The sequence below is a fragment of the Paramisgurnus dabryanus genome, chromosome 19 (assembly GCF_030506205.2).
Source record: "Paramisgurnus dabryanus chromosome 19, PD_genome_1.1, whole genome shotgun sequence".
Taxonomy (NCBI): Eukaryota; Metazoa; Chordata; class Actinopteri; order Cypriniformes; family Cobitidae; genus Paramisgurnus; species Paramisgurnus dabryanus.
The window spans coordinates 36,058,476-36,076,998 of record NC_133355.1 but is presented as its reverse complement, the minus strand read 5'-3'; the positions used below and the strand labels follow the sequence as shown (position 1 = coordinate 36,076,998).

Sequence of the window (18,523 nt, the reverse complement as noted above, 5' to 3'; positions counted from 1 at the left end):
GTCTGTCTCAGTGAGACAGGCGGCTGGCATCCCATCTCTCCTCCTCCTTTTGCAGTCTAGTGAGCCACAGCACTTCATAGCTCATTAGGGCTGAACAGATGCTCCTGAAAAAGTTGGCAAGCAATAAGCCCTCTCTTCATATTGCACTGATCTATGAGAGATGGACCGCGACTGAGCGATGCCTCATGCTTGACAGTTGGCAGAAGAAGTTAATCAAAACAGATTAAATAAGAATAAAGGAGAGGCAACAAATCTGACATACCCTGATAGCAGTGGTGTCAAAAGTATTCATATTCATTACTCAAGTAGAAGTATAGATACTAGGGTTTAAAAAGACTTTTGTAGAAGTTGAAGTATCAACTCAAGCTTTTTACTCAAGTAAAAGTGAAAAAGTACTGGTTTCAAAACTACTTAAAGTATAAAAGTAAAAGTAATGTAAGGAAAAAATTTCATTCAGAAAAAAGCCTAGGCCGCGCCACAGGGGCCTTTTGTGCACTACCCTATCTCCTCTAAAACATGTTTCTAAAGGATATAATAACTATTGTGTTATATTAAAAATGTTAATGTTAAAAAAATTGGGATGCACTAGGGCCAGGGGTAGGCAACATCAGTCCTGGAGTGCCGATGTCCTACAGATTTTAGCTCCAACCCATATAAAACCTTGGCTACCTGTAGTTTCAGGTGACTTTTTAGACCTTTATTAGTTTGTTCAGGTCTGCTTGTTTAGACCTGGAGCTAAACATTGCAGGACATCAACACTCCATGTTGCCTACCCCTGCACTAGGCTATCTGTTTCAACCACATACGGTATATGCCCATTAAAAATGAACGCATTTTAATACAATGCAAACAAATACATTAAAGCAGTGGTTCTCAAACTGGGGGCCGCGAGATGGTGCCAGGGGCCCCAGTTTTACAATATTTTATGAAATACATTACTTTACTATAAATTCTGTGTAATTAAACCTCAAAAAATAAGGCTACTAAACAAAAGCAATACATTGTATAATTTAATATGTTTTGTTTAATTCAAATTGTAAGTTTTAGAATGTTTATGTCATACATTTTCTTTGGGGGGTCGTGAAGGAATCCACTGTACACAAGGGAGGCGAAAAAAAAAGGTTTGATAACCACTGCATTAAAGAACCAAATATGTGTACTACTGAGCATTAACATGTGTTCCATAGAGAGGAAGATATGATGACTAGTTGCCTATAAATATTGTAATGGTGCAAAAAGTCAAACTTCAGAGCAGGGCCGCTGCTGGCAAAACTTCTACAGTGGTGCCCTCTTTAGTTAAAAAACATCAAAATCTCACACAACTATAGCATGTGTGAGAATAGAAATATGATATTATTGTTATCATTTAAAATTGTATTTTGACACAAACTACAATTATACAAATATGCAATTATATATTATAGCCTATATTCCTGTATCTGTACTTGTGTTAGCTAATGGACTTTAGTATACTTTACTTTAGTCAGTATAAATCCAAGCAATTAAGGATAATTACTAAATGTCTTTCTTGTAAGTAAAGTAAAAGTCAGGTTTAAGGAAACAGCTGATGTCTATTAACAAAAGCAAAAGTTGGTATGTATGGTTATGTGTTTGATTGATTTAACACTCAAGCATTCAGCTAAGTAGGTTTTGTTAATGCAAATAAAATTTAGGGCAGTTATAAGCATATACAAAACAACAGATGTCTTTAGCATAGATATCTTTGCCATGCTTCAAAACGCAACGCAGCACAATGTCATTTAAGTTGAACAACTGAAGTTACCTGATATAAATTGGTATTGTTACACTATTTAAATCACACAGATGAGTTGGTGTCAGCAGACAGCTATATATTTACACAGGCTTGTGAATGTGAACTGACCTGAAAGTGATGCGCGAGTTTTATTTCGTACTTTTCCATTTGAAGACAGAAAGCCGCGTTCTGTTACTGTACAAACGGATGGCGGATGATATCAAAGCATCGCGAGAGGAAACTGCTCCGCATGCTTTCTAATCGCTCTCGCGGTTCTTTTATGTTTCTCTGTGCAGCGCTAGAGAAACAAACTTTTGATCATCTGCAGTCAGCTGGGGGCGGGGATTGCGCACAAACCAATAGAGAGTCGGAATGGTGTATGTTTATACTTCTCATCCAACCACAATCGCATTTATCTGGATGATGCAATTTATCAAGATAGGTTTTTTTAACGATGACAAGCCGTAATGTAAAAAAAGCAAACAAGCCGAAATAATAGAAGTAACGAGGCGATTTTTAAAATGTAAGGAGTAGAAAGTACAGATAATTGCGTGAAAATGTAAGGAGTAGAAGTAAAAAGTCGTCTGAAAAATAATTACTCCAGTAAAGTATAGATACCCAAAATAGCTACTTAAGTAAGGTAACGAAGTATTTGTACTTCGTTACTTGACACCTCTGCCTGATAGGGTATAATAATAAAATAAACTATCATATTCTGACAGCGCAAAGTTAGCAGCGGCAGCCACAACTGACAGGCACCAAATAAATAATTGAAGATCATAAATGACGAGAGAGAAAAAAAGTCGCTTTGACAAAGCAAGGGCGGTTAAGACTTCATTCTATGTCATCTAGTTTAATTTTGAAAGCTAAAGTACAAAAACATTTAGGCCACATTTAAAAAGGAATTTCTTTACATTAAAAAACAAAATATCAAACCAAATGACATCTGCAAACAATTGATGCTACAGCTTTGTCATTTAAGTCATTTATATCGGATGTAGTGAACCTGCTGTTCCTCACTTTAAATATGTCACTAACATTAGACATGCAGAAAGTGCTACAGTACTTTTCTTTATTTTGAACTGTCTTTCTGATGTTTTATTAATGAAGCCTAATCTTAATATTTTATTTGTAAAAGGTTTGCTTTGCGTATGTATGTTCTCGTATTCTTTTTTACAAAAATCTATAAATCTAATGCAACCAGACCATTTTACATCTGCTGAATATAAATAACATTATTCAATGTGTGTCATAAATAGTCCAGCGAGCAACATGTATAAACTACTGAAATACGTACTGAGATACAAAAGATAACAATATACAAACATAGCCTGTGTTTTCAAATAACACTATAATTTAGACTTGCACTAACTGTTCTGGCCTTTTAATCTGCTGTCAATAATTTGGCAAACCCGCAGAAGCAAACCTTTGCCAAATCTGAGCACATGTAGACTGCGTTTGGCCACAACGGGGTGATAACAGGTGGGGATGAACAGCTGGTCCCAATCTGCAATGATAGCAATGATGATGTCTCTCCCATCAAAACACCTTGACCGTCCTATCAGCTTTTACCATCCACCTCTTATTACAATACAAACACATTAGTTGAGGGGGAGGGTTGGGAAAAGAAGAGAAGATGACCCTGAATGCCCTTATTATCTCCCCATAAGGAGAGACAGAGATCTTCAAATAGGGCTAAAATAGTAAGAAAAGAGAAATTACATAATTTATCACAATATTATCGGAATATCCAGGCCGGCTAATAAAGAGAGACTGACTATTCCTTGTCTTATCATCCGAAGAAGAGGATGGGGGAGGGATTATCAGGCTCGAGCAGACTGCTGGGCTGGAATTCTAATGGTAATAATGGGGTCTCTGATGGTATATCTTTCCCAGCTTATCAGCCCCATTATCTGCCCTTATCGTCACAGTCATCGGGGCAAATTAATGGAGCTCTTTCAGTACTCTGGCTTTATCTGCCTCGCAGAGGGCACCCCAGAGAATGGAATAGGCAAAATATGAAAATCCAGCTTGAATTGCCAGGGTTCAGATAAAAGGGCAAAATGTGTTCAATTGGGAACAAAATGTGAAAAAATGAGGAACATCTCTACCCATAACAACCTCTTTGTCCTTTGCAATGAGCAGGTGGCTGGGAAAGCTTTCTCTTTCTCTCTCTTACAGGTGCAGTGCTCTTCAGCCTACAGTCATAACTTTAAAGTCAATTTCAAGAACTTTCTGCTGTGCAACCTCTCTACTGTTTCTAATTACTCAAGAAAATTGGGGCAACTGTCTGCAAATTGAGGTATTACAACAAACGCAGATGTTGAAAAGCACAACACAGATATGATGGGAACTGATAGGGCAGGAGTGCTAAGTAAACAATTTTAGCACTAAAAGATTCCCAGTGCAGCACGCTGATAAGGAAGATTAGGAAAGTGAACTTATAGGAAACATTTATTTTGGCAAAATAGGAATGTCATATTACAAGCTTCATTTTTTTCAGGTAAACTTCTCAACAGTTGCTTAATTTGCAATTTTTTATTCAAAGGGTAGAAAGTTGCTTTTAAGTTACTTAAAAATGGCAGAATATTATTTCAAGTGTTACATTTTACATGCTGTGTCATTTCTAATTAAAAGTTAAATGTCGCAACTTATGGTGAGCTAATTGGTATCACCTTTCAAAGATCTTGACAGCAATTGTGTCATTTAAGAAAAGAAAATTCAAAAATAATTATTTTTTATTGAAATAATAATTACTGTACTGTGATATTACAATGGACGCGTCACACAAGACAACATCGTTTTGATCAACATTAATCGACTGAAAGTTAATAAGCTAATTAATATAAAGACATCAGACATTTCTTAATGCAACTAAGCTGTATTAAACCTACTATAAACAACCTGTCTGACTGACATTAAGATAAAGTACAAATAAAACGATCTTTATAAAATAATAAAGAGAACTCACGTTTAAATTGCTTGGGATTGCTCTGTTTCCTGCGGGACATTCCTGCTCCTCGCGATGAACTCGAGATTATAAAATAACGCTGCAATTCATCCAAATACAGACAGACTCTGCAAGACTCAACTGTGTTTCAGATCTCAGTCAGGCTTTATCAGATTCGTCCTGTACGGGGGTTAAGTTGTGCTATGATCCGCACTCGCACTGACAGCGCGGAAGAGCGCGTGCTGTGGTTTTGTTGCAGGGGGAGGTTTGAGCCCACAGGACTGCCGTAGCGCTACTCTATGTCAAGCGCATTCATTCAAGTATTCATATCAATGAACATCAAGTTATTTTTTTCATGGATGATTTTTTATTCTTTCGTCTGTTTTTATCTGTTCAGTCTTAGCTGAAATTATTTTGTATATGAAGCTTTTATTTGTGAGTTTTACACAATGTTATTCAGTTAAAAGTTAGCCATTCATTTTTAATTACAAATTTGCTGGTTCGTGTATTTTAACAACTTAATAATAACAGTAAATTACAAATGTAAAAGTCTAAGGTATTCAAAACATAGACTGGGCTCTCAATAGAAAGCTTTAGGCTACTACCATTCTGAGTTTTTAAAGTATGCAGAGTGCTAAATGTAGATTTTTTTATTTCAATATTTTCATTATGCACCTGCATGGAAATCCTTGATTATAAAATGCACCTTAAATTTCCAATGTGACAAAAAAATAATATCAGCATCAATCTTTATTTTGAATCATTATTTCATAATCATTGTTATTTATATAATCATTATTATCAGACTGACAAAAGTATTTGGAAATGTTTTTAAAATGACCTTAGAAAATTAATGAATGCTGAATTAAACATAAAATGCATTGAGGTCATAGCAAGTGTTGAATTCATTTATCATTGCTTAATGCATTCTGTTTATTCACTCTAAGAAAGGATGTGTCAATTTTTAAAACATTGTTTTGTGTGATCCCATTTAACACATAATGTTTTATTTTTACACATGTGTCATTTCATATTGATTCCATCTTTAACACAAGATGTGTTAAAACAACACAAAGTGTGTTGTTCCAAAAAATAACATAGAGATGTGTTAAATGTGTTGTCCTTAACTAGACACAATATGTGTTATTTTAACACATTTGTTTTAAGAGTGTTACACTAATTTGTTTTTAAGTAAGGGCAGTGCAGTTTGCAGTAAGTAATATGCTAGTATTTTATTATAAATCTTATGATCTGCCTACCTATATGTGTTTTTTTCACCATATGTGTGTCTGGTTTTGGCCCATTCTGGTTTGAAACATGGCAAATATGCTGAGATGACTTAGGACCTCTGTCTATGAAGGCCAAAATATATCTAGTAGATAAATCTAGATTCTTTGAGACATCAAGTGTTTATAAAAAATTGAAATAAAGTGGGGAAAGCTAAAGAAACGTTAAAAAGGGTTCTTTTGCAGCGATTCCCCAGAATAATTTTTTGGTTCTCCAAAAATCCTTTGCTTTCATACTTCTCCACATTATAAAATGCTGAGATTTGACACAAAAGGAATCATGTCTCATGGCTCAACTGCAAGGATTCTCTCTCTCTCTCTCTCTCTCTCTCTCTCTCTCTCTCTCTCTCTCTCTCTCTCTCTCTCTGAGATATCAATAGAGAATTCCCATTCCATTGACATGCGGGAGCGAGCGTGATAAGGGCGGGGGCGCGCCAGAGATGGATTAATTATGGGCAAGCAGAAGACGGTCTTATCATCACTTAGCACAGGAGCCAGGCTCACACGATCACAGAGCCTGGATAAGACTGGAACAATGAAATGCTAACTTACAACCCATCGCCATTTATTTATAATTAAAAACTAACATGCAATTATGCCCATATCTTGTTCAAGTGAGAATGCAATGTAAATAACTGAGCTGTAAAAAGGAGGCAAGACACTCTTTATAAAAACAGGACTTGATGACCTCTATGGAACAGAAAACAAAGAACAGGAGAAACTTATACTTCTTACAATGAATCAGGACTATTTTAGCTCTTTAAAATGAATACTGAATGTATATCGAATTCCAGGGCTGGACTGGGACAAAAATTTGGCCCTGGCATTTTGGCCCAAGCCGGCCCACACTACATACACTGCAAAAAATGATTTCAAGAAAAAAATGTTCTTAGTATTGTTGTCTTGTTTTCAGTAAAAAATCTAAAAATTAAGATGATTGATCTTGATGAACAAAATGACCCAAGACCAAAAATATCAAATTTTGTTTTTGATTTTGTGCATAAAAGAAGCAAAAAAATCTGCCAATGGGGTAAGCAAAAAAATCTTGAAATTTTTTTCTTAAACACTAAATGCAAGAAAAATTTGCCCCATTGGCAGATTTGTTTTATGCACAAAATCACTTAAATGTAAAATTTTTAGTCTAAAAACTAGACTTATTTTCTTGGGTCATTTTTCTCATCAAGACAAAGCATCTTATTTTAAGAATTTTGAGATATTTTTACTGAAAACAAGACTAAAATACTAAGAATTCTTTTTCTTGAAAATCATTTTTTGCATTACAAATACCACCCATCTTTGCACGCCTTTAAATATTTATAGCAATAGCAATTTCAATTTCATAAAAGAGTGAGAGTTGACACAACAAACACTTCTAGAATGTGTTATTTATTAATGCAATAAAATAGAGATTTTTAACATCAACTGTCAAGTGTGTTGTTATATACAATAAACATATCTTTTTCTGTAAGCAGATCTCCTGGATTGTTTGATTTAGCTTGAAGAGAAATGATACGTTTTGAAAAAAAAAATTTACGAATCAGATACACTCGTAGTGACAGAGCAAAGTGTGCAATTATTTTATTGCAGCTTTATCAACATAATTTTGTGTTTTTGACTCAGTTTTATCAAGATGTATCTATCTAAACTTGTGTTTTGAAAGCAGCTCTGCTTACCACAGTCACTACACACACTTCTCCCTCGTCTCTCTCCCTCTCCTCACTGACACTTTGCGTGCTGGTGCTGCCAGTACGTGCCACCGCCGCCACCATCATCAGCAGCAGCGACACGAGTTGAATGTTCTGCTGCCGCAGAAAACAATTGCGTTTTTTTTAACACATTTTGGTGATTGGGCCAGCTTAATGTCACAAAAAAAACAAATGGGCTGCTGCATTAAATGTGAGTGGGCCTGTCTATCTATGAAAAAAAAAAGGACGATGACTGGGCTGGTCAGTCATTGGGCCAGCTTAATGTCGTTTAAAAAAAGAACCAATGGGCTGCTGCTTAAATGTCAGTGGGCCGCGGTCTGTCTAGAAAAAAAAACGCTAAAACTCGGCTGCTCAGACAAAAATAGTATGAGATGTATCGGCCCAAAAAGTACGCCGGCCGACCGGGAAACTGCCCGGTGTGCCAGATGGCCAGTCCGCCCCTGTCGAATTCTGTTTTTACAGAATAAAGAGATTTTGAAGAGTATGCTTTTTTGTTCTTTACTGAATTAAAAATAATAAATAAATAATAAATAGGGCCACTGGTCTTTATTACATGATGCATTATTACCTTGTTTAAACAATGTAAACATTCTTTTTTTTTACAGTTTTAGAGACCAGTTACTCAGACAAAATATAAAAATCCATGTCATTTTATTAGATTAAGACATATGTGTTACAGCTCAATGTCAGTAGATTTTTTGTATAACAATTTTCAACTAAACAAAGTGTCAGCTGGATAACAACATTGAATGTATCCCTCAAACTATATTAACTGGTACAGAAATCATCCACTGTTTGGGTTTACAACAAATGTGCCTTCTTTTTTATTCCTAAAAGCAGTTTTTTTTCAATTTTTCAGAAATCTTGTTTTTTGGTTGTGCATTCCAATTAATATCAATTCAACTGCAGTTGGTTTGTTTTGATTTAAATCTTCCTAACTTAATACAGCTAAGTAGCACCATAAAACAAAATAATAACATGATAACATAATAATAAACATGTTTTGAAACTCTTAAATTGTTTTTACTTCTTGTTACTTTTGATTATTGATGCATATTGAATAACAAAGAGAAACGTGTTTACATTTTGCTTCTAATATAACATTTAATTATTATTTAAATAAATATTTTATATTTTAATATTTATATTATATAAGTACCTTAAGAGTACCTCAAAGATACATGCCTGTAATTAAATCTTAAAATATTAGGACCATTTTAAAGGATACTGTCCTAGTGACAGCATCTGTACCTTTTATTTGACAGTGTATAAAGAGGTCACAAAGTGGCTTTTCTTGGATGCATCTTCAGAAATTGTTCTGACCATCTCTGAGAAGCACCACAATTAAGACCAATTTCAACCGTTTCTTTATCGGAAACTACTTGGACCTTTACTTCTATCACCTTCACATTTCTGAAGAGCATTTTAAAGATATCAGATAGAATTATAGTGTGAAATGGGGTTCAGTGAGGTCTGCGTAATGGCTTTGCATGTGTTTTCGCCTCTGGCATGAGATACATTTGAAGTTCATTTTTAGTTCATTTGATAACATAAATTGGCAAAACATCATCCTTCGAACCATTTCCCCACCTGTGTGCTATCACTAAAAAGAAGAGAAATCTATAACTGGTCAATCTTTAACTTGCTAAAATGACTCAACCCCTGCTAGAGTGCTTTTACTCCTCCGGAAAACAAGAAACTTACAAGATTATATGTATGGTAAGGCAAACAAATTTAGTTTTATGTATTTTTTCCTATTGCTCAAGCATTGTCTGTGAGGGATATTTGGTAGACAATGTTATCCCTTCCTTTAAATTGTAGGCATATTATGTGAACATATGGGTCTTTGGTGATACGTGGAGAATGGCAAAAGCCGCTTCCTACAACCTCTGATGTTTACTTGTGGGGTCTTACCACATTTACTCAGTGCAGGGAGTGTATGGAAACTCTAAAGACTTGATTCAATTAAACAGGAAACAAATGCGCTGTTAGAACATAGAGGTTGGGAGGCCACCGCGGTGGAAACATGGAGGATGGGACACGAAGAGCAAGAAACGAGGAAGTTCAAATCACCACCGGCGACTGACGGGTTATTTTAACTGATGTGACGTAAAAGTTGTCTTAATAAACAAATAAAATTGTCATTACACGGTTTGTCTTGACATAGATGTGCAGCCGGTTACATGTGTGCAGGTGTGTGTTTGCTGGATTAATAATTTTATTTAAAAGCTGCAGGCGAGAAAAAAGTTAACAGCGATGGTGGCCCAGGTTTTGCAAAACCTCAACGAGCCATGAAATTACTGCATGCCCCCTGAAAACGGCTGCTGATGGAAAGGAAAGGACCAAGTACTTGTGGCCCAAACTGATGGCATTCACATGTATATACCATATGAACACAGACACACATGTACTCCTGCACCCCACTGTGACTGCATATCACATCGCTGATACAAACTAGTTTTCACTGTGTTCTTTCTGTGAGGGTGCAAAAATGCATTTACAATTTACAATGCAATTTACAAACAGTGTAACAAAAAGTGTTACATTTAGAAGTTGCAGATTTTATCCAGTTACTTTTTCATTATATGGTAAAGCATTCAACTTTTATACCACCATAACATGCAAAAATGCATTTACAATTTACAATGAAATTTACAAACAGTGTAACAAAAAGTGTTACATTTAGAAGTTGCAGATTTTATCCAGTTACTTTTTCATTATATGGTAAAGCATTCAACTTTTATACCACCATAACAGACCAAAAAAGAAAAGCTACAAATCAATATAGATGTGCAGTTTTCTTCTACACTCTTAAAAAATAAAGATGCCACGGTTTCTTCAAGGCATTACAATAGAAGAAGCCTTTCTGGTTCCCCCAAGAACTTTTTGGTCAACATTTCTTATTTTTTTTTTTTAAGGGGACATTTCACAATACTTTTTTAAGATGTTAAAAAAATCTTTGGAGTCTACAGAGAACAAATATGAAGTTTTAGCTCAAAATACCCCACAGATCATTTATTATTGCATGTTAAAATTGCCACTTTGTTAGCCTGGGTGCCAGCTGATCTTAGCCCCGCCCACAACATTTTGAGAAATGAGAAGATCGGTCTGGGGTTTCACCGTTGAGGAGCTACTATGCGAGTCCCAAAGCTGGCCGACGAATCAAAATGTGAGTGCGGGCTTTATACGGTGATGTACAGATGATCAACAGTAACGTATCAACCACGTCACCAAAGAGCGCGTGTGTTGAATCTGTTTACAACGAAATGGCTAACGCGGTAGAAATCAGATGTGTGGATTCTGACATTAAGTCTGTTCTAAAAGATATCGACAGAGCATTGATTTTAAAAGAAGAACAGAGAAACGCGAGCAAGGCATTTGTTGATGTTTTTGCCGTCCTTCCTACGGGATTCGGCAAAAGTTGTCGCATTTATGAAGGATCAAGTTAAAGAAGCAACTGAAATGGGTATCACGGCGATGCAACTCGGTGTGCACGACGAGATGGATATAATTAGCGGTCGTTGCCAGCTTCTTTTCGGAAGCCCGGAATCGTGGAGGGACATGCTAGGCTCGGATATTTTTCAAGCAAACGTAATGGGTATCATCGTGGATGAAGTTCAACTAATGTACAAATGGTAAGAGATAGTCTTACTGTATGACTTAATGTGATATAAATAAAATGTTGTAAACATAGTAGGTGTTGATGTACGTTCGCTAACTCAGACTTGTAGTGTGTGTCATTGTAACGAAATAACTAGCAGTTCGGTCAAGCTGCAAATACGTCATTTCAACATACGTCTCACACCCCGTTGCTCTGATTGGTCGTAGGTCTATCCAATTGAGTGCAGAGGCATTTTTCGGTTGAGACACGCCTCATAATTATAGCTCAATAGAGCGGTATCAGACTCAAATTCTGACTAAAATTGAGTATGACAACGTCAGGCTACCACTTTGTAGGAGTGAGCAAAAATTTGCCGTTTTTGGGTGTGTCCTCTAAAAAGCAAGTTAGCTAATTAAAAGCAAACTCTAACCGCCATAATAGTGGTTTGTAAAATTTAAACTCAATTCTTCTGTGAATTATCTCTGCACTAAATGGCAGTGCTGGATAGTTGCAGATTAAAGGGTGGTATTATTATAATAAGATTCCCTATTGACATCACAAGGGGAGCCAAATTTCAATTACCTTTTTTATTACATGCTAGCAGAGAATAGGATACAAAAACTAAGTTACTGGGTTGTTCTTTCTAACATTTCCTAGGTTAATAGAAGCACTGGGGACCCAATTGTGGCATTTTAACATGGAAAAAGACATATTTTCATGATATGTACCCTTTAAGAATATAGTTTTTACATTTTAACGAAACTCGAATGTTAAAGGAATACTTTTTCATAAAAATCATGATAATTTACTCACCCCCATGTCATCTAAAATGTAGTCGAGAAGAAATTAAGTTTTTGGAGAAAAACATTCCATTATGTTTTTCGATATTGTGGACTTCATTGGACCTCAACAGTTTACAGTATAAAAGCAGTTTAAAACTGCCGTTTTAATACAGCTTCAAAGGGCTCTAAATGTTCCCAATCTTAGCCTTAGGGTCTTATCTAGCAAACAATCTTAATTTTCGCCAAAAAAAAGTAAGTTTAAACCACAAACCACAACTTCTCCTTATGTATAATGTAATCGCATCGAAAGGTCATGTGTTACATGAAAAGCACTCTTGCAGACCATTATAAACAATAAACTGACATAAAGACATTGATTAGTATCCTTCCACATAAAACAGCGTCAGAACGGTCCTCAGGAAATTGTGGTGAAAAAGAAATTTTAAAACGAAAATGATAATTTGTTAGTAAAAGGAATAATTTGGCCAAAAATGTAAATTACCCCATGATTTACTTGCGTTGAAGTACATGTCCATTCTTCTCATACGAACACATATTCGGATATTTTTGAAAATATCCTAGCTCTTCTGTCCTATCCTTCACAAAAGTAATCCACACGGCTCCAGGTGATAAATAAAGGCATTTTAAGGTTAATCGATGCAATTTTGTAAAAAAAAATATACAGGACAGAGATTCAGCGTAGTGTACGAACTTTCATATGCGGAGGACAGAGATACAGAACAGGGAGCAAACACTACACCAGGGGTTCTCAAAGTCCGGACTCCGGTCCGGATCCGGACCCGACGGCAACTTGATCCGGACCCGCGTCCACTTCATATTACAAGTGCATTAATAATTTCTATGTGGTTGATTAAATGTGTGCATTTGCTAATTCACAATTGCATATTAAACTTGTAAACCATTCGTTTAGTTTTTTCTTCTTTTTAGATTTAAGAGTATTCCTGGTCCGAAAATAAAACGAGTTATTTAAAAATTTCCTGTGTGACGCTGTAGCCATCACACCCAGATATTATGTACAGCTACTTCATGTACTACGGCTTTTGATCAGTCCTTACCAATCACTGTTGGTTTGAGTCGTTTAAAACATGCATTTAAAAAAGCAACACTCGTCAAACATAATCTTATACATATTCTTTATTATCATGAAAATACCTGAAAAGGTTTGAAAAACAGCAATATAAATATATCCTTAAGACATTTCCTGAATCTCCGTGTGTCTGGTTCTTCGTCTGCAGCACATATTAAGTTTCTGCCCAAGAGCGCCCCCTGGCTTTTGGATGTAGCGGCATTTCACCTTTATTCATTGAGAAGCATGCATCATCAGCCAATTTATAGGTGCACCCCTAATTTTGGTCAGTGTCTCTGCCTACCAACCACACTTTTTTGCCATGGTTTATGCATCTGATGGAGAACAAACTGTGCCATTTCTCTTATTAGGTTGCTCTGTATTTTGCACCTGGTTACTTTTGGCATATTTCTTGTGTTTATTTAAAAAAAATTTTTTACTTTAAATGCAAAATACACTTATGTTTTTCCCAAACTATTTGTGTTGATTTGTTATATAAACAAATGATTTACATAAAGTTTTTCCGGACCTATGAAAATTATGGGAATTCAGATTTGGACCTTTGAATGTAAACTTTGAGAACCCCTGCACTACACTGATACTCTCTCCTAATTGCGTAGCAGTCTAAGATGGCACCGTTATCGGAAGCTAATTATTTTTGTACATGGGGGTGAGTAAATTATCAGATTCTATATGACATTGTGTAGCACCTTTATGTTTAAGAGTGACAAGAAAAATAATATATCTATAGAAAATAAAAAACACAAATGTAATCTCTATATCCATATTGTTTCTAATAGGAACACCAGAACAAAAGACTTATGAGATTTCAATATGTCCCTGAATACTTATTCATCACAATTTAAAACCAAACTCAAAATCCTGAAGTGAATTCTTGCTTTGAGGATCATCTCCCACCACTTAATTGTCAACAAACGTGTAAAGAATGTATACCTGGTGTTTGTAAATAGTGAATGCTTATAAGCAGCCTGTTAACCAATCTACCTCAGGAGAAAGTGACACGCCTTGAAGGGAACACAGTATAACATGAGTTTGCTAAATACCCTTATTTACCTCGCTTTTATATTGCCTAGACTACTATCTGTTGTGATTTAAGAAAGCGTGCTTGCTTGGTTAGTTAATTTCCGTTTGATATTAAGTAGGCTATTAAGTATTATAGTTTGGCCCTGTTTGTGTTTGTTAGCGTGTTCTGTTTTCCTCTGTTAGCAAGTGCTTTGTTGGTTTACTTGTGTGCTGTAGCCAAAAAGTTTGTTTTTATTGCACTTTATTAGTTTTGCGCCTAGTGACTAGATTGCAGTTTCAATACGTGTACCAGTGACGTCATTCACTCTTTCTTTTCTCTCAAACAGCCTAGCCCACCTTTTGTCCTGTATTTTATAGTGACCGTTGGCAACCTTATATATATGCCTGAGGAGACTTCAATATGGCATTAATTGCAAACAAATGCATCTCAAAATGCACAGATTGATGATTAAAAATATGGAATTTTCAATTTTCAGGGGTAATATCCTTCTCACCATTTTCACCCCTGACCCATTTTCATGCCTGAATAAAGTATGTTGGTGAATGTTTTGCAGTGTAGTAAATTTATGACATATTTCTGTTCAAGTCATTAACAGATGTGTCAGGTTTACGAAATGTGTCCCCCCAATGTTAAACTCATTCCTACGCCCCTCCAAACAGATATTGTTTAGAAATAGTGAAAACTTGTATCTTGTTATAAGCACCTTTTGTACTATTGTCCCCTATGACACATCACTTTTATTGTTTTTCAATCTTAGTTTTTTTATATTAAAATCTGACTTTTTTCATGTTTAAGTACTATAATTGGGTCCCCAGTATTTCTATCAACTTAGAAAATGTGAAAAGAACAACCCAGTAACTTAGTTTTGGTAAACCATTCTCTGCAGGCATGTTAAAAAATAGGTTATTGAAATTTGGCTCCCCTTGTGATGTCAGAAGGGGATAATACCACCCCATAATTTGCACTATCCAACCATTGCACTGCCATTTAGTGCAGAAATCAACTAATTTGCATTTAAAAGAACACACCCACAAACCGCACATTTTTGTCAACCACAAATGTTAGCAAAAGAATGCGTTTGCATATTTTATCATGGATGAAATAGATGCAACTGAAATACCAATAAATGCATTTACATGAATATGTTTATAAGGAGAATCAAGGAAGGTGAACTGTTCATTACTGGTAAAGGCTACTTTGTAAATGTTGGGATGTATAAATCAAGTCTAGTGGTAATCCAAATTTTTTTCTGTTATGTAAAATATAAAAATCTCACAGTACATATTCAGCACCAATACAAAAGGTTAAAGAAATTCATAAAAAATACAAATGTCATAAATCAATAACAAGTTGAAAAAATATATAAAAACTACTACAGGAAGTGGAGTTTTAAGAATTAAAAAGTCATCAGCTGACATTCCAGGGCCAGTGAGCATTAAGCTGTGGCATCAGCAAGACTTTTTCCATCGTGCTTTTCGTCAACGCAGTCCGTGGAGAGCAACTGCGCTCGCGTGCAGAATCTAATGAGCACATCTCGCCATCATGAGAGTGTTTTGGCACACGTCAGTGTAACGTGGTTCCCCTGTGTCCCTGTGTTCATTTGTGTTTTGATTTATACTCATGTCTCTGTGTACCTGTGTTTACTTGTGTGCATGTATACCCTTGTTCCTAGATGTATCTCCCTGTGTTAATTAGTGTCTCCGCCCCCTTGTTTGTAACCATGGTTATTCATTGTGTTCATGCCTCTCCCCTTGTGTGTTGTCCTGGTTACTCATTGTTCCTGCTTTGTCATTGGTTATTGTCATGCATATATACTCTGCCTGTTCAGTCCTTGTTTGTGGTTTGTTAAATTATGTCGCTTGTCCCTTGTGTTTCCCTGGATTATGTTTTTGTCATTTTTACACTTTCTTATTTGGAATAAACTGCACTTGGATCCGCTCCCCGCTTCATCGTGTCTTACATGGTTCTCAGCCGTGACAGAACAAACCACCATTAAGGATCCAGCAGCAATTCCTCACTCCCCTGTGTGTTTTCCCTCGTGGTTCCCAAGATTTCCCTGTGTTTGGTCCGACCCCGCTCACAAGATGACTTCCGCCGTGTCTGAGCCGGTGCACAAGTCACCAGGTTATCCGGTTCATCCTGAAAAAGCCTGGGTCGGCCGCTTGATCTCCAGTGTGTTGGATTACCCGCTGATCACTGTCCGAGCGACCAGAATCCCTGGTCCGCTCGTTCTCTTGAGTGAATCTTCGCCGAGTGAATCCCAGAGTGAATCCCAGAGTGAGTCCCCGAGTGAGTCCTCGAGTTTGTCATCGACTGCGTCCTCGAGTGAATCTACCGAGTCCTCTGAGCCGAGTGAATCTACCGAGTCCTCTGAGCCGAGTGAATCTCCCGAGTCCTCTGAGCCGAGTGAATCTCCCGAGTCCTCTGAGCCGAGTGAATCTCCCGAGTCCTCTGAGCCGAGTGAATCTCCCGAGTCCTCTGAGCCGAGTGAATCTCCCGAGTCCTCTGAGCCGAGTGAATCTTCTGAGTCCTCTGAGCCGAGTGAATCTTCTGAGTCCTCTGAGCCGAGTGAGTCACCTGAGCCGAGTGATTCCCCTAAGTCCTCTGAGCCGAGTGAGTCACCTGAGCCGAGTGAGTCATCTGAGTCACCTGAGCCGAGTGAGTCTTCTGAGTTACCTGAGCCGAGTGAGTCTTCTGAGCCACACTGGTCAGCTAGTGTGGTCACCCCGAAGCTCCAGAGACTTATTGTCACCAAAACTATGGCCAGTTTCAAACTATCTGCCTGTTCCAAGATGGCTGTCCCCAAGTTTCCTGCTCTGCCGGCTCCGCCCTGGCTTCCTGCTCTGCCGGCTCCGCCCTGGCTCCAGCCTCCGCCCGCGGCTCCGCCCTGGCTCCAGCCTCCGCCCGCGGCTCCGCCTTGGTCCCTGCCTCCGCCCGCGGCTCCGCTTTGGTCCCTTGCCTCAGCCCGCGGCTCCGCCTTGGCCCTTGCCCCTGGGATTTCATGGCCCTGGCCCACCATCCCTCCCCCGGGTCCACCTCCATGCCACCGCCCACCTAGACTGTTGGACTTTGGGGTTTTCTGGGGGGCGTCTGTAAGCCGCCCCTTTGAGGGGGGGCTATGTAACGTGGTTCCCCTGTGTCCCTGTGTTCATTTGTGTTTTGATTTGTACTCATGTCTCTGTGTACCTGTGTTTACTTGTGTGCATGTATACCCTTGTTCCTAGTTGTATCTCCCTGTGTTAATTAGTGTCTCCGCCCCCTTGTTTGTAACCATGGTTATTCATTGTGTTCATGCCTCTCCCCTTGTGTGTTGTCCTGGTTACTCATTGTTCCTGCTTTGTCATTGGTTATTGTCATGCATATATACTCTGCCTGTTCAGTCCTTGTTTGTGGTTTGTTAAATGATGTCGCTTGTCCCTTGTGTTTCCCTGGATTATGTTTTTGTCATTTTTACACTTTCTTATTTGGAATAAACTGCACTTGGATCCGCTCCCCGCTTCATCGTGTCTTACCTGGTTCTCAGCCGTGACAGACAGCTTGACATCAGAGTAAGTCGGACGTAACTCGGAAACTTTTCTAACCGGCATGCATCTCACGGTAAACCAACTAAGATTGTAACAATTTATTGAAGATTTAGAGTAAAGCCATTTCTGAGTTAATCCTTGTAAATCCTAAATTAGGAGCTGGATTTCACAGGTAAGGTCACATATACACTATAAACTCCCTAGATCTAAACAAAGTCCCTAGATCAGGGCTATTCAAATCTTACAGATTTGCAGAGTTTAGCTCCAACCCCGATCAAACACACCTGAGCAAGCTAATCAAGGTCTTCATGATCACTAGACAATCACAGGTGGGTAAGTTTGATTAGGGTTGGAGCTACACTCAGTAGTGCTCAGCCCTCCAGAGTAAGATTTGAAAAGCCCTGCACTAGATAGTTCCCTTTTACTCTGATACTTAAAAACCACCTTGTATATAAATAAACATTTGCTGTAAGCATTCCAAATTAGACAGACACAATGCAATGACATATTTAGACTGAAATGTTTATGCTAATTAAGATTTAACTTACCATAAAAGCACTAAAACATCCACCTGTCATTGTGAAACATCAATGTAAAGTGCTTTTGATAACTGTTGTATTTTGCAGGCTGTTAATGGGAATGAATGAATGGTGTATATATTACTCTAGAAGTGTTATTAATGATCTCTGTTCAGGGGGCTATTTCATAAAACTCGCTTGGAAAAGTGAGGATTAAAGTTACAAACCTGACTTGAACTAACCTAACAAATGGGGCGAGGCTAAAGCGGTT

The 18,523-nt window shown here is 37.5% G+C and overlaps 1 protein-coding gene and 1 long non-coding RNA gene across 2 annotated transcripts in view; both read right to left on the bottom strand.

Annotated features, from left to right (window-relative positions):
• Positions 1-4,898, bottom strand: part of zfpm2b (zinc finger protein, FOG family member 2b) — a 192,848-nt gene extending 187,950 nt beyond the window's left edge. The window contains exon 1 of the mRNA XM_065268174.2: positions 4,725-4,898. Coding sequence (XP_065124246.2) covers positions 4,725-4,764 — 40 coding nt within the window. The 5' untranslated portion in view covers positions 4,765-4,898. The remainder of the gene's footprint in view (positions 1-4,724) is intronic.
• The window catches only part of LOC135780050 (uncharacterized), a 494,904-nt gene that overhangs the window by 211,282 nt on the left and 265,099 nt on the right, over positions 1-18,523 (bottom strand). The gene's annotated exons all lie outside the window — the stretch shown is intronic.